The sequence below is a fragment of the Staurois parvus genome, unplaced genomic scaffold (genome assembly GCF_062004578.1).
Source record: "Staurois parvus isolate SC_StPar_1 unplaced genomic scaffold, SC_StPar_1.0 ptg002957l, whole genome shotgun sequence".
In the NCBI taxonomy this organism is placed as follows: domain Eukaryota; kingdom Metazoa; phylum Chordata; class Amphibia; order Anura; family Ranidae; genus Staurois; species Staurois parvus.
Genome location: NW_028320753.1, coordinates 76095 through 98955, shown reverse-complemented (window position 1 = coordinate 98955; position 22861 = coordinate 76095). Strand labels below are relative to the sequence as shown.

Here is a 22861-nt window from a genome sequence, read left to right as displayed (position 1 = left end):
ATATACTCCATTGTTCTGAATGAATCCACATAAGAATAGATCATATACTTACGTTTTATTTATATCCACTGGTATATATTTATCATCATTTCACACAGTGATCATCACAATGGATGGATACCAATTTTTAACATACACCATTCTTTATATCTTTTAACATTAGCATATTGTATATATTTTTCTTCGTTTTCTAGTGTGAATAAGATACTTTTTTTTTTAACATATATTCCGTTAAAACTAAGGATTATAGACAACTCTGACGAGTGTTGTTGAGTCCCCACATGGCAAAACATTGAAATCTCCATTAACATGGCCGCTATTCATTCTGGTCCAGGCTTCGGCAAGATAGCCACGGTGATCACGTGACCAGCAAAATGGCTGCGATCACCTCCATGGTTTTTTTTTTTTTTTTTTTTTTTTTTGCACCTTGCGGGCTATATAAAGGAGTCATTTTAAGATGTCAGCAATGGACGTGCCCCTGAGGACATGTTGGTACACGACACGCGTTGGGTGGAGCCCTATTGCTGACACGCCGCCGCTGCCATTGAGGAGCGGTGGCCATCTTGCTGAGCTAATTCCTCCCCAGGACCATTTGGGCACCCACCCTGATGGATGGATGGAGCTGGATGACTAACCCATAGCTTCCAGCATACCGCTGCACCCCCAGATGTGTGATGTGTATAACCCATGCGTATTAATACTTTTGTTCTGGTGAGTGTAGACCCGTCCCAAGGGTGGTTTACCTTTCACGAGTTCATGCACTACTGTCCGTCATGGAGAAACCACACGTGCCATTCATAGGCACTCTCTGAGTTGGTACTCTCACACCAAGGACATTCCATTATCCAGGAATGATTATATGAACTTTTTTTAGCACCATTTACCATTTTACATCATTATTGCACTTATTTGATTTTACATGCGTTTATGATTGATCACATGGTGTAAATTCCTCCTGCGCTATATGGAGTACCTAGACATGCAAGCCGCTAACGCTCCAAACTGATACCTTGAGCAGTGAACAGGAATAAACAAATCTTATAGTGCAGCGCTACTGAAAGGTAATTCCGATATCAACTCATATGACATACAAATAAATATATTCGTCAAAATAAATGATCAAAACTGATATCACATGTACTCCTATAACAAAATCATAAGTGATCTATAGTCCTGTTACCATTAACGGACTGGTAACTCGGTACACGCCACACGTGTGTAGACATATACTAGGCCCCTTTGAATCACACACTGCAAACGTGATCAGTGTACATACTATGGTGACCAACTTATATATTGAGAAATAATTTCCCTAATGCAAAAGTTCATAAATCGTTCAGATTCGTGCTGCACTCAATAACCGTTCATGCAAAAGTGATAACACAGGTGATGATTTCCAGTGATGGTGTCAACACACTCCTCTTATGGCTCGATTGCCCCCTCACCTTCACTCTGCGACCCAATGGGCCATCACGCCTCCAAGATCACTTATAGATCTTACTCCAGTAATCGTAGATATCCTCAGTACTCCTTCCGTGGACCCCTTCACAGGTGGATCAATATTCAAGACTCTCTGGACAGTGACATCAACTAAATATACCACTCATCATAGAGCATGATGAGTGAAGAAAAGATCTTGTAAAATGTAGTTTCCAAACAGCAACAACAAACCACATGCATGGGTGTACTGCATGGGATAGGGCTCATCCAGGTGTACCAAGATGGCGGCCGTGCCGGATGCACGTCACCGCGGACCGGAAGTTGCGTCACGGCGTATCTACGCGTTGCGTCACTTAACACGTGACTTCCTCGGTGTACCCTGAGGAAGTCACGTGTTAAGTGACGCAACGCGTAGATACGCCGTGACGCAACGTCCTCAAAGTATACCCTGAGGAAGTCACGTGTTAAGTGATGCAACGCGCAGATACACCGTGACGGTGACTTCCGGTCCGTGGTGACGTACATCGTACATGTCAATTATATTCATCTTGTGTAATACCATTTTAGTAGGCTATATAATTTTACCAGCGCTCGCTTTATCATTTTTATATATAGAAAAATGTTTCTTTTTTAAAAATGTTCGTGTATTTCCATGGAGTTGTACAGGAGCACTGATAGTGGGTGGTGTCGTCTGTTGTAGGAGGTGAACAGAGAGCTCCGGAACCAGCAGGAGGCCACGGTGGAGAAGGAGCAGCAGCCGTCTCCCGAAATGTTTGACTTCAAGATCAAGTTTGCCGAGACCAAGGCCCATGCCAAGGTAAGGATGGCAGGAAGAGAAGCTGTCCTTTTATATCTGTAGTCTGCAGGGTACGGGCCGGGGCTGGCACGTTGATCAGATCAAAGGACGACACTTGTCTGTACTGTCCTTCAGGCCATCGAGATGGAGCTGCGCAAGATGGAGGTGAACCAGGCCAATCGCCACGTGTCCCTCCTGACCTCCTTCATGCCGGACAGCTTTCTGCGACACGGAGGGGATCATGACTGTATCCTGGTGTTACTGCTCATCCCCAGACTCATCTGCAAGGTCAGATTTCTTACCTCTGGGTCCATACCTGTCGTGTCTAGAGACAGTGTGCCCATTGTGTGTTCAGCCCCTACACTGTATTGGTGTCAACTGTGCCCACTGGTTACCTACCCCCTCTCCTGTGTTATCCCTACACTTTATTGGTGTCACTGTGCCCACTGGTTACCTGTCCTGTGTTATCCCTACACTGTATTGGTGTCACTGTGCCCACTGGTTACCTGCCCCCTGTCCTGTGTTATCCCTACACTGTATTGGTGTCACTGTGCCCACTGGTTACCTGTCCCCTGTCCTGTGTTATCCCTACACTGTATTGGTGTCACTGTGCCCACTGGTTACCTGCCCCCTCTCCTGTTTTATCCCTACACTGTATTGGTGTCACTGTGCCCACTGGTTACCTCCCCCCTCTCCTGTGTTATCCCTACACTGTATTGGTGTCACTGTGCCCACTGGTTACCTGTCCCCTGTCCTGTGTTATCCCTACACTGTATTGGTGTCACTGTGCCCACTGGTTACCTCCCCCCTCTCCTGTGTTATCCCTACACTGTATTGGTGTCACTGTGCCCACTGGTTACCTGTCCCCTCTCCTGTGTTATCCCTACACTGTATTGGTGTCACTGTGCCCACTGGTTACCTGCCCCCTGTCCTGTTATCCCTACACTGTATTGGTGTCACTGTGCCCACTGGTTACCTGTCCCCTGTCCTGTGTTATCCCTACACTGTATTGGTGTCACTGTGCCCACTGGTTACCTCCCCCCTCTCCTGTGTTATCCCTACACTGTATTGGTGTCACTGTGCCCACTGGTTTCCTGCCCCCTGTCCTGTTATCCCTACACTGTATTGGTGTCACTGTGCCCACTGGTTACCTGTCCCCTGTCCTGTGGTGTTCCTGCATTGTAATGGTGTCCCTGTGGCCACTGGCCGCAAACCACTGAAGCTGATCAAGCGGATCGCTATGGGTTGCAAGATCAGTTAACCCCTTACAGGCTGAAAACCTGTACAACCTATACCTTGTATATAAACGGCCGGACGGTGGCAGTGCAGGGGCGGGTGGCTGTTTTATAAACAGCCTTCCTGCCCCCTGCTTGTGCGCGCAGCATCGCAATCCGGTGCCCGCTGTGTCCTCCGAACACAATGGAACACTGATCGTCATACGGGACCTCTGCGAGGTCCCGATCATGTGATCACTGATTGGCCAATCAGTGATCACATGCAGAGTAGTAAGCAAGATGTCACTTCTGACATCATTGCTTACTACGTGTGAAATCTGTGAATGATCACATGGTACAGGGCTATTCACAACAGCCTTGTACCATGTGACAAGCTGTGACCAATCACAACTCCCTCAGTATTTCTCAATGGCTGCAAGAATGCAGCCAGAGAGAAGTGAATGCTTTTACAGCCTTTATGGGTGTAAAAGAAGAAAAAAAAATCATCATCACCCACAAGTAGTTATATGCTGTTACACAGTTAATATTTATGTTAATGTCCATGAGAATTCATATAGATTCTTTGTACCATTTCCTATGGACATTTCTATAATTGGTAATGCTGCCATCCAGTGGCCTTATTTGGTAATGCATTTGTTTTTCATATTACCTCCCTGAGATCTATGACACAAATCCTTTGTATATGAAGCTCCTTCCTTCTTCTTGAGTTCAGCACTTCCTGTGTCATGGAGGCAGCTAACAGTCCACATGTAACAGGGACACATGTATTCTGCATAGTACGCTACAGAAAGTATCATCTTTTGACCGCATAATACTGGAAACCATTCATTCTGCTGTATCCTGTTGTCACATGTACAGAATAAAGCAACTTCTGGATGAACACAGTATTGGTGAGTTCAAGCTATCTGATAAGGATTGTCCACAGTGATTATATCTGCTTATACAGGCTAGGCAGAGAGGTCTCACGAGGGATAAATCGCTATCACAACAATCTGAGTCAGAATAAGTAGTGTCACAGATTTCACACGTAGTAAGCAATGATGTCAGAAGTGACATCTTGCTTACACCTATTCATGTGATCACTGATTGGCCAATCGGTGATCACATGATCAGGACCTCACAAAGTGGTCCTGTACAGCGATCGGTGTCCCGCTGAGTCCTCCAGACACATCGGGCACCAGATCGCGGTGCCGCGCGCTCCCAGGGAGCGCGCACAGGCAGTTAAAGCGGAGGCCGTTTATAAACAGCCACCTGCTCCTGCACTGCCACCATCCAGCCATTTATGTACATGGGCAGGACAAGAAGTGGTTCAGGGCTCTTTCACGCAGGCGTTCCATATGTCCGGTTTTCATCTGTCCGTTTACAGATGAAAAACATGACATCCATGTATTTCTATGGACTAGCGGATGTAAACGGATGATCATCTGTTTACATCTGATAGTGTCCGCATTTGTTAACATCCGTTTTTTTTGAACGGAAGAAAACCCTGGAAAACGGAACGGACGAAAAACGGAAGTAAACAGACACATGGTCTGTTTTTTGCATTGGTAAAGGATGTAAAAAAAAAAAAAAAAAAAAAAATGTAAACTGATGAAAAACGAATGTGAACTGATCTGTTTTCTTGGAGAAAACGTGACTGAACAGATTAAAAAACCGGAGCACCCGTGTGAGAGGACGGGTTGGCCATGCAATCATCGTGCGCTGATGTGGGGGGGTTGTGATGTACTGTGTGTGTGTTTCAGGCGGAGCTGATCAGTAAGCAGGCGCAGGAGAAGTTCGAGCTGTCGGAGACGAGTGAGAAGACGGGTATGAGGGGAGCCGTGGGAGAGCAGATGAGCTTTGCTGCCGGTCTGGTCTATTCCCTGAGCCTCCTGCAGGCCACGCTACACAAATACGAGCAGTGAGTGACCTTCCATCATGGCGGATTTATCTGGGATCACAGGGACGGGGGTTGTACTGAGATAATCCAGGGTGACAAGTGCTACTCCAGATGTACCGTGTTGTAGCTCACAATCGGTTCTGATACCTGACCTCAAATGAGCTTCATCAAAACATGTCCATCCTGCCTCTTTTTAAAGTGGTTGAAGAGCTCAGACATGAAATATGAACAAAGCACATCCCTCTGTAGTGTGTACTTGTCTCAGTCCAGAGCACTAAGTGTCATTTCTCTAAGGCAGGGGTGTACAAACTATGGCCCTCCAGCTGTTGAAGTACTAAAAGTCCCATCATGCCTGTGGATGTCAGTCTTGCAAGGCCTCATGGGACTTGCAGTTCCTCAACACCTGGAGGTCCATAGTTTGGACACCCCTGCTCTAAGGCATATACTGCAACCCTGCAAAAGAGTGACTGGCCAGACAGACTTGTCTTCCAACAACTTTACTTGTATCTGTGGGTACCACTTGACCTCCGGAATATTTTCCCCCTTTATGACCAGGGCATTTTTTTTTTTTTTTTTTTTTTTTTTTGCTATTCAGCACTGCACTACTTTAACTGGCAATTGCACAGTCATGCAACACAGTACACAAATGGAGTTTACATCTTTTCTTTCACACAGAGAGCTTTGATCACCACAGAGTGGTATTCACACAGAGTGGTATTTGATCACCACTGGGGTTTTATTTTTTGCTGTATAAATGAAAAAAAAAATTGGGGGGGGGAGGGGGGGAATGTTTTTCATAATTTGTTATAAAATGTTGCTGTTAAATAATCTTTCTTCCTACATTTAGGCCAAAATGTGTTCTGCTACATTTCTTTGTAAAAATACCCCAAATCAGTGTATATTATTTAGTCTGTAGGAAAGTTATAGAGTTCACAAACTATGGGATATACACTATATATTGCCCCAAGTATTTCCACGCACATGACCTCTCATGGGCTCCCAGTCTGAGTCCGTAGGGATCAATATTGAGTTGGCCCCGCCCTTTCCACGCACATGGACTTTAATGGCCTCCCAGTCTTAGTCCGTAGGGTTCAATATTGAGTTGGCCCGCCCTTTCCACGCACATGACCTTTAATGGCCCCCAGTCTTAGTCCGTAGGGTTCAATATTGAGTTGGCCCCGCCCTTTGCAGCTATAACAGCTTCAACTCTTCTGGGAAGGCCGTCCACAAGGTTTAGGAGGGTATCTATGGGAAGGTTGGACCATTCTTCCAGAAGCACATTTGTCAGGTCAGGCACTGATGTCGGGGGAGGGGGCCTGGCTCGCAGTCTCCGCTCTAATTCATCCCAAAGGTGTTCTATGGGGTTGAGGTCAGGACTCTGTGCAGGACAGTCAAGTTCCTCCACCCCAAACTGGCTCCTCCATGTCTTTATGGACCTTGCTTTGTGCACTGGTGCGCAGTCATGTTGGAACAGGAAGGGGCCATCCCCAAACTCTTCCCACAAAGTTGGGAGCATGAAATTGTCCAAAATGTCACCTTAAGAGTTCCCTTCACTGGAACTAGGGGGCCAAGCCCAACCCCTGAAAAACAACCCCACACCATAATCCCCCCTCCACCAAACTTTACACTTGGCACAATGCAGTCAGGCAAGTACCGTTCTCCTGACAACCACCAAACCCAAACACGTCCAACGGATTGCCAGACAGAGAAATGTGATTGGTCCCTCCAGAGAACACGCCCCCACTGCTCTAGAGTCCAGTGGTGGCGTGCTTTACACCACAGCATCTGGCGCTTTGCACTGCACTTGGTGATGGAAGGCTTGGATGCAGCTGCTCGGCCATGGAAACCCATTCCATGAAGCTCTCTACGCACTGTTGTTGGGCTCATCTGAAGGCCACACCAAGTTTGGAGGTCTTTAGCTATTGACTCTGCAGACAGTTGGCGACTTCTGCGCACTGTGCGCTTCAGCATGCGCTGACCCCGCCCTGTCATGTGACGTGGCCTACCACTTGGTGGCTGAGTGGCTGTTGTTCCCAGTGGCTTCCACTTTGTTATAATCCCACTAACAGTTGAGCGTGGAATATTTAGTAGCCAGGAAATGTCACGGATGGACTTATTGCCCAGGTGGCCACCTATCACGGGACCACGCTTGGAGGCTCTGGTTCTGACCAATAAGGGCTGCTAGTGCCGGGGGGGGGGGGGGGGGGGCAGCTCTGGAGCTTGAAGAGGATAAATAAAGCCTGGGCACCTTTTTCCTCCTCGTGGGAATGGGAGTAAATATTTTAAAAAATAAAGCTGCAGTCTTACTTTGGTTCAGCAATGCAGGACACGACAGGTTCCATTGTTTTCTGCAGCTGCTCAGTCCTCCTGCACACGGGACGTTCTTACAGCGGCTGTTTTTGGCGTTTGACGTTTTTTCTACAGTCAATAAACCCCCCCAGCATGTTCTCCTCGGTGTCCGTACACACAGACTGGAATCGATGTTTTTTGACGGACGTTTTTTGGCTCAAAAAAAAAAAATCAAAACTAGTGAGTTTCTAGAGTTTTTTTAGCTGTAAAAACAAGAACCCTGAAAAACGCTGCAAACCAGCATTTTTGGAAGTTTGCATTAGCGTTTGTTTTTTTGGTCAAAAAAAAAAAAAGCTAAACCCTGAAAAACGCTGCAGACCAGCAAATTTTTGACCAAAGAATTTTTTTTTTGGTCAAAAAAAAAAGCTAAAACACTGCTAAACACTAATGCAAAAAACTGCAAACCAGCTTTATTGGAAGTTTTTTTTTTTTTTTTTTTTTTTTTTTTTTTTTTTTTTTTTACGTGACTTTACACCTAACGTTACCGGCGTTCTCAAAACGTCCCGTGTGCGTGAGGACTGATATGTAGCACAGATTAATTTCAGGGGGGGGGGGTATTTGTGAACTATCGCCTTTTCTATATTACCTGGAATTTCCTTCTCCCTCAGGGCTCTGAACAAGTGCAGCGTGGAGGTGTACAAGAAGGTGGGCACGCTGTACCCCGAGATGAGCGTCCACGAACGATCGTTAGACTTCCTTATCGAATTGTTGCACAAAGATCAGCTGGATGAGACGGTCAACGTGGAGCCGCTCACCAAAGCCATCAAGTACTATCAGGTAGGAGCTGCGAAGACGGTGACTACCACTGAGGGCATAGAACCGGGCGATGGGATCTTGTATGGATGTTTGCTCATATGAGGCGCTTTGTCCCCCCCCCCCCTTTTTTTTTTTTTTTTTTTTTTTTTTTAATAATATTATTTGTTGTCTTTTCAGCACTTGTACAGCATCCACCTGGCTGACCAGCCTGAAGACTGCACAATGCAGCTGTTTGACCATATCAAGGTGAGCGCTGCTTATCCCTTCTATATCTGCATGATGTCAGGAGTCGCAATACAGCAATGAGCAATGGTGTCTGACATGCATCCTTTTTTGACCTCTTCCCGACCCATGTGCATAAACGGCCAGACGGGAGCATTGCAGGAGCAAGTGGCAGTTTATAAACGTCCTCCCGCATTCCCTGCGTGTGCGTGCTCCCTGGGAGTGCACGGCACCGCGATCCGGTGCCCGCTGTGTCCGTAGGACACAGCAGAACACGATCGCTGTACAGGATCTCTGTTTGAGGTCCCGATCATGTGATCACTGATTGGCCAATCAGTGATCACATGAATAGTAGTATGGAAGATGTCACTTCTGACAGCATTGCTTACTACGTGTGAAATCTGTGAATGATCACAGAGATCACATGGTATAAACGGGCGGACTGACAACTCATGGGGCCCCGAGCAATAGGGTATCATGGGGCCCGTGTCCTTGCCCAAACTCAAAAAAAAGCCTATAAAAAAGGTACCAGGGGCATTTCATGGGGCCCCCTACAGACCCCGGGCCCTCGGGCAGTGCCCGAGTGCTCAAATGGTCAGTCCGACCCTGGGTATAAGGCTATTCACAACAGCCTTGTACCATGTGACAAGCTGTGACCAATCACAGCTCACACAGTAGTTCTCAATGGCTGCAGGAATGCAGCCAGAGAGAAGGAGAAATGATTGCTTTTACAGCCTTTATCATATAACTGGCATGGCGGAGATCAGGAACACTGACAGTATGGGGAAAAAAAAGTTACTTTTTTTTTAAATTTTCTTTTATTTTCATTTTCTATTACTTTTTTTTCTTTTTTTTTAAGATTTTTTTTTTTTTTCATATTTCACTTTGACCGAAGCGATCAGTATATATATATATTTTTTTACACAATTAGCTTATATGCTATAAGCAAGCATTTACCTGAATGACATCGATTCATTCAGGGCTTTTTTTTTTTTTTTTTTTTTTTTTGTGCTTAGCTGTGATTTGGCCATGGCTAATCACATGACATAGCTGGGCTGTGATTGGCCCAGCTTGTGCATGTGATCGCTGTGACCATTCACAGCTGGACACGCTAGTATACAATGGATGGCATGAATGAAGCCATCCATTGTATACAACTGTCATGTGACCTGCTGTGATTGGTCACAGCAGGTCACATGGTACTGGCAACGGGGCCGGTACTCAGATCTGTCATCGGCCGTGTCCGAGGTACGCGGCCGGTGACAGATCGTGCCGCCGCGCAGCTCTGCAGGTGCGCAAACTGCGCATGCCTGGGAGGACGCCATATGGCGTCCACCCGGAACGCTGAAGGATTTTGCAGGCCGCCAAACGGCCATTGGCTGGGCGGCTAATGGATAATGATCTAAAAAAATTAAAATGTAGAAAAAAAAATTTTTGAAAAATTATAACCCAAATTAGTTTATAACCAAAAATTATATATATTTTTTTTGCTAAAAAGATAGATGAATATATTTTGGCCAAGATTTATGAAGAAAGATTATTTGCAAAATTTTATAAGCAAAACACTTCTTGAATAAAAAAAAGTTTTGGAAACAGTATGTTAAAAAAAAAACCAAAAACATTAGTAATAATAAAATAAATGTAAAAAAAAAATAGAAATTTATAATTTGATTATAAATTAATTTGGGTTATTATATTTTTTTTTTTTTTACTAAAAAGATAACTGATATTTTCTTGTCTGCAGTTCACACAGAGCGCTCTGGACTGTATGGGAGTTGAAGTGAGCAGACTGCGCGCCTTCTTACATGTGAGTAACCCGTGATCCAGAAACGCCTCGGCTGCCTCCTCTCTCTGCTGGCTTTATATGTGGAGTCCAGTGCAGGCAGATGGGATTTAGCTGCACAAATGCACATAATTCTATGTATCAGATGTGAGGTCAGATATCTCTTAGGGTGGTCGGGGTGTGAGGGCTGATATCTCATTGGGTGGTCGGGGTGTGAGGGCTGATATCTCATTGGGTGGTCGGGGTGTGAGGGCTGATATCTCATTGGGTGGTCGGGGTGTGAGGGCTGATATCTCATTGGGTGGTCGGGGTGTGAGGTCTGTTATCTCATTGGGTGGTCGGGGTGTGAGTTCTGATATTGCATTGGGTGGTCGGGGTGTGAGGGCTGATATCTCATTGGGTGGTCGGGGTGTGAGGTCTGATATTGCATTGGGTGGTCGGGGTGTGAGGTCTGATATTGCATTGGGTGGTCGGGGTGTGAGGGCTGATATCTCATTGGGTGGTCGGGGTGTGAGGTCTGATATTGCATTGGGTGGTCGGGGTGTGAGGGCTGATATCTCATTGGGTGGTCGGGGTGTGAGGTCTGATATTGCATTGGGTGGTCGGGGTGTGAGTGCTGATATCTCATTGGGTGGTCGGGGTGTGAGGTCTGATATTGCATTGGGTGGTCGGGGTGTGAGGTCTGATATTGCATTGGGTGGTCGGGGTGTGAGGTCTGATATTGCATTGGGTGGTCGGGGTGTGAGGGCTAATATCTCATCGGGTGGTCGGGGTGTGAGGGCTGATAACCCTTTGGAAGGGTGGGATTGGAGGTCAGATATCTCATTGCAGGGGGTGGGATGTGAGGGCAGACCTCTCACTGGAGGAGGTGGGGGGGGGGGGGGGGGTGAAGTCAGATATCTCATTTGGAGGGGGGGAGTGAGGTCGGATATCTCATTTGGAGGGGGGGAGTGAGGTCAGATCTCATGGGGGAGGGGGGGGGGTTGTGGGGTCAGATATCTCATTTGGGAAGGGTGGGTGGAATGTGAGGTTAGCTCAATAGAACTGGTGGAGTGTTTGTTCCAATATTTTTCATCTCGTTTGCTCCTTCGAACCCCCTTCTCCTGCTCTGAACCCCCTTCTCCTGCTCTGAACCCCCTTCTCCCGCTCTGAACCCCCTTCTCCCGCTCTGAACCCCCTTCTCCCGCTCCGAACCCCCTTCTCCCGCTCCGAACCCCCTTCTCCTGCTCCGAACTCCCTTCTCCTGCTCCGAACATGCTTCTGGGTCCCCCCTCCTGCATGAACATGTCTCTTCTTCTTCCTTCAGACTGGACAGGAGGCGTCAGACTTTGCTATCCTCCTGAAGGATCTGGAGACCTCCTGCAGTGACATCCGTCAGTTCTGTAAGAAGATCCGCCGCAGAATGCCGGGCACAGAGGCAGCCGGAATACCCGCCGCTCTCGGCTTTGGTTCCCAGGTGAGTCGGCCTCCGATAGGAGCTGTCAGTCTGCAAAAGAGAAATTTGTCTCATCGCCGCTTGGATAACCCAGTGTACACAGTGTGGGGAATATCTCCTTCCTGCAGGAGGTCAGACTGTAAGAGATAGATTCTATACCCCTGTGTATGGTTATCCTGAGGATGGGATGCTTTCCCCGTTCAGTACCATCAGAAGATGCAGATCTATCTCTGTCCTATAATTGTGTGTGTGTGTGTGTGTGTGTGTGTGTATACAGTTGTGTTCAAAATACTAGCAGTCAGACATCACTAACCGGATCAATCACTGTTTCTGGTAGAGATGATATTTCTACATGGCAAATAATTTCCTAGCAGGTGTAGTAGAGTCATAGAAATCCAACAGACCCAACAGTCATGACATGCATGCTGCTGATTCTGTGTCATTGAATCACTCATTGAAAGGGGCGTGTTCAAAATAATAGCCGTGTGGAGTTCTATTAGTGAGGTCATTCATTCTTTGAGAAACAGGTGGCAATTATTGCCCTTATTTAAGGAAGGAAGGCAGCAAATGTTGGACATGCTGGTTACAGTGCATTTCTCTCTGAAATTCTGAGGAAAATGGGTCGTTCCAGACATTGTTCAGAAGAACAGCGTACCTTGATTAAAAAGTTGATTGGAGAGGGGAAAACATAGAAAGAAGTGCAGAAAATGATCGGCTGCTCAGCTAAAATGATCGCAAATGCTTTAAAATGGCAACCAAAACCTGAAAGATGTGGAAGAAAGCGAAAAACTACCATTGGAATGGATAGAAGAATAGCCAACATGGCGCGGACTCAGCCAACAATCAGCTCCAGGAAGATGAAAGAAGGTGTGACGTTCCCTGTGAGGACTCAGCCAACAATCAGCTCCAGGAAAATGAAAGAAGGTGTGACGTTCCCTGTGAGGACTGTTACAATTAGAAGACGCCGATGTGAAGCCAAGCTATCTGCAAGAAGTCCCCGCAAAGTCCCACTGTTGGGAAAAAGACGTGTGCTGAAGAGGTTACAATCTGCCAAAGAGCACATTGACCGGCCTAAAGAGAAATGGCGCAACATTTTGTGGACTGATGAAAGTAAGATTGTTCTTTTTGGGTCTAGTGGGCGGAGACAGTTTGTCAGACGACCCCCAAACACTGAATTCAAGCCACAGGACACTGTGAAGACAGTGAAGCATGGTGGTGCAAGCATCATGATATGGGGATGTTTCTCATACTACGGTGTTGGGCCTATTTATCGCATACCAGGGATCATGGATCAGTTTGAATCCATCAGAATACTTGAAGAGGTCATGCTGCCTTATGCTGAAGAGGAAATGCCCTTGAAATGAGTGTTCCAACAAGACAACGACCCCAAACACACCAGTAAACGTGCAACATCTTGGTTCCAGACCAACAAGATGGACGTTATGGAGTGGCCAGCCCAATCCCCGGATCTTCATCCAATAGAAAACTTGTGGGGTGACATCAAAAATGCCGTTTCTGAGGCAAAACCAAGAAATAGAGAAGAACTGTGGAATGTCGTCCAATCATCCTGGGCTAAAATACCTGATCACAGGGGCCAGAAGTTGGGGGACTCCATGCAACACAGATGTACAGCAGTTCTCAGAAACAGTGCGACTACAACCAAATATTCATGAAGTCATTCAAAGGAAAGCAAAATCTTCAAACATTTCTCAGTTTATATAGTGAATGTTGGAGTTTGTAAAGAAGAATACAAACACTGCGATTTTTTTTTTTTTTTTTTATTTATTTATTTATTTTGAACCGTCTAATATTCACTTTTCTTCAAATTTCTTAGAGGAACAACACAAATTTGATGTATTTTTCTTCATGTTTTGATTTGGAATAGAATGTGTCGTGTTCCCAATGCATTTGTGTGGATGGAAATAAAAGCTATTAGAAGGATTTTCAGCTTTATTCACTTTTTTCAACACACTGCTATTATTTTGAGCACCACTATGTGTGTGTGTATATATGCACACAGTGAGGGAAATGTTGAATGTTCGCCCCTCACAAAGAAACAATCGGTCTAAAAATCGAATGTTTGGTGTATTGTAACACTGAGAGACAGAATAGCAACAGCAAATTTTTCCACCACCATGTTTCACAGTTGGGATGGTGTTCTTGGGGTCATAGGCAGCATTCCTCCTCCTCCAAACACGGCGAGTTGAGTTGATACCAAAGAGCTGGATTTTGGTCTCCTCTGACCACAACACTTCCCACCAGTCCTCCTCGGCATCATTCAGATGTTCAGTGGCAGACTTCAGACGGGCCTGGACATGTGCTTTCTTGAGCAGAGGGACCTTGCGAGCACTGCAGGATTTCAGTCCTTGTCGGCGTAGTGTGTTACCAATTGTTTTCTTGGTGACTGTGGTCCCAGCTGCCTGGAGATCATTGACAAGATCCTCACGTGTAGTTCTGGGATGATTCCTCACTGTTCTCATGATCATTGACACTCCACGAGGTGAGATCTTGTATGGTGCCCCAGACCTAGGGAGACTGACAGTTGCTTTGTGTTTCTTCCATTTGTGAATGATTGCACCAACTGTTGTCACCTTCTCACCAAGCTGCTTGGCCATAGTTTGGTAGCCCAGTCCAGCCTTGTGTAGGTCTACAATCTTGTCCCTGACATCCTTGGACAGCTCTTTGGTCTTTGCCATGGTGGAGAGTTTGGAATCTGATGGTTTGATTGCTCCTGTGGACAGGTGTCTTTTATACAGGTAACACAATGAGATTAGCAGCACTCCCTTTAAGAGACTGCTTCTAATCTCAGCTTGTTACCTGTATGAAAGACACCTGATAGCCAGAAATCCTGCTGAATGATAGGGGATCAAATCCTTCTTTCCCTCATGAACATGCAGATCAGTCATCATTTATTAGACGCATTTCTGCTGAATTTGTTGTTGTATTCTGTCTCTCAGTGTTACACCGAACATTCCATTGTTAGACCGATCATTTCTGTGTGAGGGGCGAACATTCCATTGTTAGACCGATCATTTCTGTGTGAGGGGCGAACATTCCATTGTTAGACCGATCATTTCTGTGTGAGGGGCGAACATTCAGCATCAGCAGGGGAGCAAATACGCATTTCCTTCACTGTATATATGTTCCTTGGCCAGCTAACCATTTCTACAAAGCTGAGACTTGGATCTGTTCCCTGAGTCTCATCCTCCTGTTATACCCGACATGAGGAACTGATCACCTCAGTGACTTTAATAATGTCTTCAAAGCAGCACAGATCTCCGCCAGCAGAAGGAAATCCCTTTTAGTAATTCTCCTGGATTGGGTGAACATTTAATTATTTCTCCATTAAGGGAAATACTGAAGGATTTGTATCTTCCACAAACTACCAGTGGAACTAAATGGAGGGATATTGGGGATTTCTCCATATTGATGCTCGTGACCTTACTCTCATAAAGAAAATAAAACTCAGCAAAACTCTGTACTGCACCGTAAATGGGAAGAATGATAGCCCCCCCCCCCACCTCCTTAAAGTGGTAGTAAAATGCTAAAAAACCGTAAAACAAAAAAAAAGTCCCCTACAAGGTAATGTCATAATGTGCTATTATGCATCACATACTAGGACATTATGTAAAACTTGCCCTAAAACGAAGCTATCCAGCGGCAGAGGCTTCCATCTTCCATCCGGGTTCGTGAGCTCTGGCCATCTGACAGGCCGGGCTGCGATGATGTCACTTCTACACATGCGCGCCGGAGTCCCAGGCCACGGCACACAGCTCAGAAGGAACGGCACAGGTATACTGTCCATTGGATTGCCAGACAGAAGCGTGATTGGTCACTCCAAAGAACACGTCTCCTCTGCTATAGAGTCCAGTGGCAGCGTGCTTTACACTACGGCATCCAACACTTTGCATTGCACTTGGTGATGGAAGGCTTGGATGCAGCTGCTCGGCCATGGAAACCCATTCCATGAAGCTCTCTACGCACTGTTGTTGGGCTCATCTGAAGGCCACACCGAGTTTGGAGGTCTTTAGCTATTGACTCTGCAGACAGTTGGCGACTTCTGCGCACTGTGCGCTTCAGCATGCGCTGACCCCGCCCTGTCATGTGACGTGGCCTACCACTTGGTGGCTGAGTGGCTGTTGTTCCCAGTTGCTTCCCCTTTGTTATAATCCCACTAACAGTTGAGCGTGGAATATTTAGTAGCCAGGAAATGTCACGGATGGACTTATTGCCCAGGTGACCACCTATCACGGGACCACGCTTGGAGTCATTGAGCTCCTGAGAGCGACCCATTCTTTCACCAATGTTTGTAGAAGCAGTCTGCATGCCTAGGGGCTTGATTGTATACACCTGTGTCCATGGAGGGGATTGGAACACCTGAATCACATGATATGGAGGGGATTGGAACACCTGAATCACATGATTTGGAGGGCGGGGCCAATACTTTTTGGCAACATAGTGTATATTGTAAAACCGTACTCCAAAATATCAAAGTGTCCAATGCAAGCATATACATAAAGTGCGAGTAATTGTATAACATCCAGCGTACGAACGCCACAAATATAGTAACTGCAAATTCCAGCATATATTCTTGTGTGCATCAACCTATAAAAACCATCCACCAATCAAAGTGCTTTCTTCTGTGTGTAATACACCCTCCCGATGACACCACCAATAAAGTGCTCTTCCACCTCCACATAGATGAAATGAACTCCCCAGAGTGATAGTTTGGCTGAAAAAAGACAAAAGTCCATCCAGTTCAACCATTAAAAAAAAAAAAAAAAAAGTTATACTCCTACACCCACAGTGGATCCAGAGGAAGGCAGAAAAACCCAGCTGATGGCTGATCACCGCCATTAATAAATAAATATATATATAAATATATATATATATATATATATATATATATCGCCGTTTATAGAAGCTATAACACGTAAACCAATTAATTTACATATATTGGGATTTTTTTTTTTTATCAAAGACATGTAGCAGAATACATTTTTGGCCTAAATTTATGAACAAATTGTTTGGTTTTTTTTTTTTTTTGGATGTTTTTTTATAGCAAAAAGTAAAGAAAAAAATTATATATTGTGTATGTATATATAAATTTGTGTGTGAGATATATATATATATATATATATATATATATATATATATATATATATATATATATATTATTATTTTTTTTTCCAAAATTGTCGGCTTTTTATTTTTTTTGTTTATAGCACATGAAAATGCACAGGCGATCAAATACTACCGAAAGACAGTTCCATTTGTGGGGGGAAAAAAGACATAAATGTAATTTGGGTGCAGCATTGCACGACCGCGCAATTATCAGTTAAAGTAACGCAGGGCCGTATTGCAAAAAAATGGCCGGGTCATGAAAGGGGGGGATCTTCTGGAGGGCGAGGGCTTAATCGTTTAGTCAGTTTTTAGATCTACAACAATAATTACACTGTTCAACAAATTTTTATTTTTTGCCAGTTTTGGAAACAAAAGGATCCATTTCTTAATGAATTTCACATTCCGAGTTCAAATATAACAATGAAATTTGTCAATTGGCTCTAGTTTTTCTGTAAACGGAAAGTTTTCTACTATAGGCGTAATGACTACATAATGCACAATAATTATATAGATAGATGTCTTTCCACAAATATAAAGCAAGTGATATGACTACATAACAAAGCCTAAATGGCATAATATATTGCATAGGATTACCAAGAAAAATTATAGCCATAAGCTAAGTTGAATCATTTTAATACTTAGGATTCTCACTAGTTTTGTCTTCAGTTTGTGTCGGTTTTGCTTCTCTTGGCTTTTCTCTTGTATTCGAGGAAAGGGCTATCTCTTACAACTGCACGTGACTACACGCTTCAGGTTCTTCCTCACTTGACTCAACCACGAAGGATTCTGGTGCTTTAGGAATTGGTAGCCCCTCTCCATGAGGAACTGGACGTATTGCCGATGGAATATTTGGATAGTGCACAGATAACTTTTTCTTCTTATTTAGCCCTTTTACAATTGGAGGCACCATACAAAAGTAACAATTACTAACATGATCTGTTGGCTCTCTCCAAATCATTGGCACAGCGAAAGGCATAGATGCCTTTTTTCCATTCAACCATTGCTCCAGTGCCGTCCCACAAGAATTGCAGCATATATGTGGTGCCCAGCTCTTGTCCTGGTCTCCTATCTTGCAGCCAAAATACAAGTTGTAGGCTTTCTTAATCATTCCTGTTATCCTCCTTTTTTGTGAGATAAAAGTTATTTCACCGCAGATATAGCAGAAATTATCTGCTTTATTCACACAAGTTGGAGGCATTACTGAGTAGCCTATATAAGCAGAAAACGAAATGTAAAGACGAACTCCAATCAGCTACAGATACTGCAGCTTTTATGCAGTGAAGTGATGCAATTTTCTATTGGTCACCAGTATCAATTGCGCAATATGCAGCTGAAGTTGCATCATAATTTTGAATGGCTTACGTCATTAGATGGGTGAATATATCATGGAAACTAGAGCCAATCAACATTTTTTAGGGTCATTTTCGTTTTCAGCACCCCAAAATTATGTAAGATTAGCTAATTTTATGCCCAAAACTTTTTACCTGTTGAACAGTGTTATTAGCAGAGGTTCCCTGATAGCTGAAAGTCATTTTAGGGGCTCCTTTGTTTTAAAAACCTTAGATTGCACGCTCCTTGGGGGCGGAGACTGATGTGAATATACAATATATATGTAAAACGCTGTGTAAATTGATGGCGCTATAGTAGTACCTGAAATAAATACATTTTAAAAAGTGTGAGATGGGCTGTTGTAGCGGCATATCAGCTGCTTTGCTCCGCCTCTTTGTGGTGTCCAAGGACAGGGCGGTGGCATTTCTATTTTATACATTTTCATGACTGTGACTTCTGCCCTTCCAGGTCTCCGAGACGCTGCTGGAATGCCGCAAACATCTGAAGTGGGTGGTGGCCGTTTTCCAGGAGGTGGCAGCTGCCGGCGCTCAGATGATCGCTCCTCTCGGGGAAACTGAAGGTCTGCAGTCCTTAAAACTGGAAGATGTCGCCTTCAAGGCCTCTGAACAGGTGAGAAAACTTCAAGGTGTCCAAGAAGAAACGGAAATAAAATTGCCGATAAACGGGAGATTCCATCAGTAACGTCTCACTTCCCGATTATTGGGAGCTTCTGTCTGTAACGTCTCACTTCCCTGATTATTGGGGGCTTCCATCAATAACGTCTCACTTCCCGATTATTGGGGGCTTCCATCTGTAACGTCTCACTTCCCGATTATTGGGAGCTTCTGTCTGTAACGTCTCACTTCCCTGATTATTGGGGGCTTCCATCAATAACGTCTCACTTCCCGATTATTGGGGGCTTCCATCTGTAACGTCTCACTTCCCGATTATTGGGGGCTTCCATCTGTAACGTCTCACTTCCCTGATTATTGGGGGCTTCCATCTGTAACGTCTCACTTCCCTGATTATTGGGGGCTTCCATCTGTAACGTCTCACTTCCCTGATTATTGGGGGCTTCCATCTGTAACGTCTCACTTCCCTGATTATTGGGGGCTTCCATCTGTAACGTCTCACTTCCCTGATTATTGGGGACTTCCATCTGTAACGTCTCACTTCCCGATTATTGGGGGCTTCCATCTGTAACGTCTCACTTCCCGATTATTGGGAGCTTCCATCGGTAACGTCTCACTTCCCGATTGTTGGGAGCTTCCATCGGTAACGTCTCACTTCCCGATTGTTGGGAGCTTCCATCGGTAACGTCTCACTTCCCGATTATTGGGAGCTTCCATCTGTAACGTCTCACTTCCCGATTATTGGGGGCTTCCATCTGTAACGTCTCACTTCCCGATTATTGGGAGCTTCCATCTGTAACGTCTCACTTCCCGATTATTGGGGGCTTCCATCTGTAACGTCTCACTTCCCGATTGTTGGGAGCTTCCATCGGTAACGTCTCACTTCCCGATTATTGGGAGCTTCCATCGGTAACGTCTCACTTCCCGATTATTGGGGGCTTCCATCATGTCCTTGTGGATGTCCTCTCCACTCGTACCGTTATCCAATACCTGCTGAAAAGAAGGGAATGAGTGGACAGGACATCCACGAGGACATGATGGAAACCTCAGGGGAGGTTGCTCCTTCCTATTCCACCGTTAAAAAGTGGGTGATGGAATTCTAGAGAGGGAACCCCTCTGTCCAAGATGCCCCTCGCAGTGGAAGACCAGCAACTGCCTGTATGGAGGAAAGCATCACAGCAATCCAGGATCTCGTAACGGCAGACAGGCGTGTGACAGAGTTTCATCGCAGACAAAGTGGGCGTATCCCAGGAACATGTTGGACACATTTTAACAGACAGGGACAAGGTGTCAAGTTGGGGGTAAAGTGTCCGGACTGGAAGTGGTTGTGAATCCTTCTCATATACCCAGTGAAGAGACCGGCCTCATGTTATACACAGAGATTAAATGAATCCTACTTGAGTTGTGCCGGTTTATCTACAGCTTTCTATGCTATACAGCATGTCTGAACTTTCATAAAGCAGGGGGCGTGGAAACTCAAGTTACACTCTGCAGATCTCAGAGCTGATTGGAGGGAAGAGAGCTACCTGATGCGCACAAGAGTAGAGCTGAAGCTGCCAATCGCAGGCTGTGTCCTGGAGCTCCCTCTAGTCACCTTTTAATTTTTTTTTTTTTTTATTCTTGGTGTCAGGAAAACCTGTCCAAATGACTGATGCTGATAGCAGAGGAAGGAGGCAGCATCCAGACATGACACTCTGGAATGAGACAAGTGCACACTATGTAGGAGTGTGCTTTGTTCATGTCTGAGGTCTACCACCGCTTTAGGCCGTAGATCTACGATTGGTGCATATTGAGAGGTAGGGAGCGATCTGTTACATCCGTTCACTCGTATTGGTCATCGATCATTTCTTGTTCCAGATTTATGGCTCTCAAGGCAGCAACCCATACGAGTGCCTCCGACAGTCTTGCAACATCCTGATCGCCACCATGAACAAGATGGCCACCGCCATGCAGGAAGGAGAGTATGACGCCGACAAGCCTCAGAACAAGGTGAGCGAGCCTTGGGAGGGGGACGGAGGAGGGGGAGGGGTCACGTGGGGGTGGAGGAGGGGGACGTCGCATAAAATGTTTTATTAGAATCTGAAAAATTAGAGCTCCAGCCGGGCTGACAAAAGTGCCGGCATTTCCCATCTGTACTGGGAGGATCCATGTTCTGGGTCTACATACATGTCCTGCTTGGACACCAGAAGTGAGGGGAAATCTCCCCAGTGAGGACCCCGGCAGCCAATGGAAATCTGATTCATTGTCTTTCCCTTCCCCCGTTCTATCCAAAACTAATGAAATAACTTGCATGGGATTTTCTTTTATTGAATTTGTGATGAATACGTGACTTGTGGGTGTGTCTTCTCTCCAGGCTCCTCCTCCAGTTGAGCAGAGAGCCGCTGCCCTCCGTGCAGAGATTACTGACGCTGAGGGATTGGGACTGAAGCTGGAGGATAGAGAGACCGTCATCAAAGAGCTGAAGAAGTCTCTGAAGATCAAGGTAAGTCCACCTCCCTTCCTCAGGGCACCTTACATGGGGATTGATGAGGTCAGTGCAGATCTCTAAATACTTCTGTCACCTTGAGAAAGTTGACCCCATCAGGCCTGATGGACTATCTTCTTCTTCTTCTTCTTTTTTTTTTTTTTTTTTTAACTATAATTTTTCTTTTTTTCTTTACATTTTTACTTTTTTTTAATGTTTTTTTAATTCTTTAAAAATATTTTCTGTTTTTTTTTTTTTTTTTGTTTTCATTTTTTTAATACCTCCTGTATTTTATTTTTTAACTATGCTTTCTTTAATTTTTTTTTTTTTTTTTATCTACGCTCCCTGGCCCATGCAAAATAATCCAGGCAAAAAGGGGAAAAAAGAGGTAGAGGAGGAGAGAGCCAAAAAAAGAGGGGGGGAGAAATGGGAAACGGAGAAAAGAAAAAAATTGAAAAATTAGCGGGGCCTGTACAAAATAATCCAGGCAAAAAGGGAAAAAAGGAGTAGGGGAGGAGAGAGCCAAAAAAAAGAGGGGGGGGGGGAGAAAGGGGAAATGTAGAAAAGAAAAAAAAATTTAAAAATTAGCGGGGCCAAGAAAGGAACTAGGGTTGTGTCTGTGTGGTTTTTTTTGTTTTTATTTTTTTTTTCTTATACCTCCTTTTTTTTTTTTTTTTTTTTTTTTTTTTTTTTTTTTTATAAATATTTAATTTTTTTTATCTATGCTTTCTTTTTTTTCTTTTTTTGTCTTCACTCCCTGTCCTTTTGCTTAGATGCTAGGGGTTAAACCTGAGGGCATGTGACCATTGAAAACACAAATTAAAGACATACAAATTGCCTAAATTTCTATGTCTAAATTTCCAGGCGCACTGCCCATGTCAGGACAACGGCCATTTGATTGGCCGTTGAGAGCCGTTGGTTCATTGCTAAAACTATGCAGAAAGTGACATTCACAGATCATAAAACACGCCTAGTCCTCACAGTGATAGGACCCGAAAGAGTCCCTTCGTTGTCAGTCATTGATGATGTCTGTAGTTGATTGGTCGGTGATTCGTTGTCAGTCATTGATGATGTCTGCAGCTGATTGGTCGGTCATGATGTTTCTTCCTCCATATTTATCAGGGGGAGGAGCTGAGTGAAGCCAACGTACGGCTTAGCCTGCTGGAGAAGAAGCTGGACAGCGCCTCCAAGGAAGCAGATGACCGGGTGGAGAAGATCCAGACCAAGCTGGACGAGACGCAGGCTGTGCTGAAGAAGAAAGAGAAGTATGTTTCCGTGTTCCGTGGCCTAGTATGTGATCTCCTGAACACGTAATGCACACACTGTATGTGATCTCCTGAATATGTAATGTGTACAATGTATGTGTAGGATCGAATGTCTGTGGTCACCTGACCATCACACCTAAATCAGCTCCTGT

At 45.0% G+C, this 22861-nt stretch overlaps 1 protein-coding gene across 1 annotated transcript in view; it reads left to right on the top strand.

Annotated features, from left to right (window-relative positions):
• Window positions 1-2140: 2140 nt before the first annotated feature.
• DCTN1 (dynactin subunit 1) overlaps window positions 2141-22861 on the top strand; it is a gene marked incomplete at its 5' end in the record, with an annotated part of 37744 nt that continues 17023 nt past the window's right edge. Inside the window, 11 exons of the mRNA XM_089666988.1 lie at window positions 2141-2257; window positions 2372-2524; window positions 5214-5371; window positions 8308-8476; window positions 8633-8701; window positions 10422-10484; window positions 11767-11916; window positions 18817-18978; window positions 20838-20969; window positions 21334-21462; window positions 22567-22709. Of these exons, the coding sequence (XP_089523114.1) occupies window positions 2141-2257; window positions 2372-2524; window positions 5214-5371; window positions 8308-8476; window positions 8633-8701; window positions 10422-10484; window positions 11767-11916; window positions 18817-18978; window positions 20838-20969; window positions 21334-21462; window positions 22567-22709 (1445 nt within the window). The remainder of the gene's footprint in view (window positions 2258-2371; window positions 2525-5213; window positions 5372-8307; window positions 8477-8632; window positions 8702-10421; window positions 10485-11766; window positions 11917-18816; window positions 18979-20837; window positions 20970-21333; window positions 21463-22566; window positions 22710-22861) is intronic.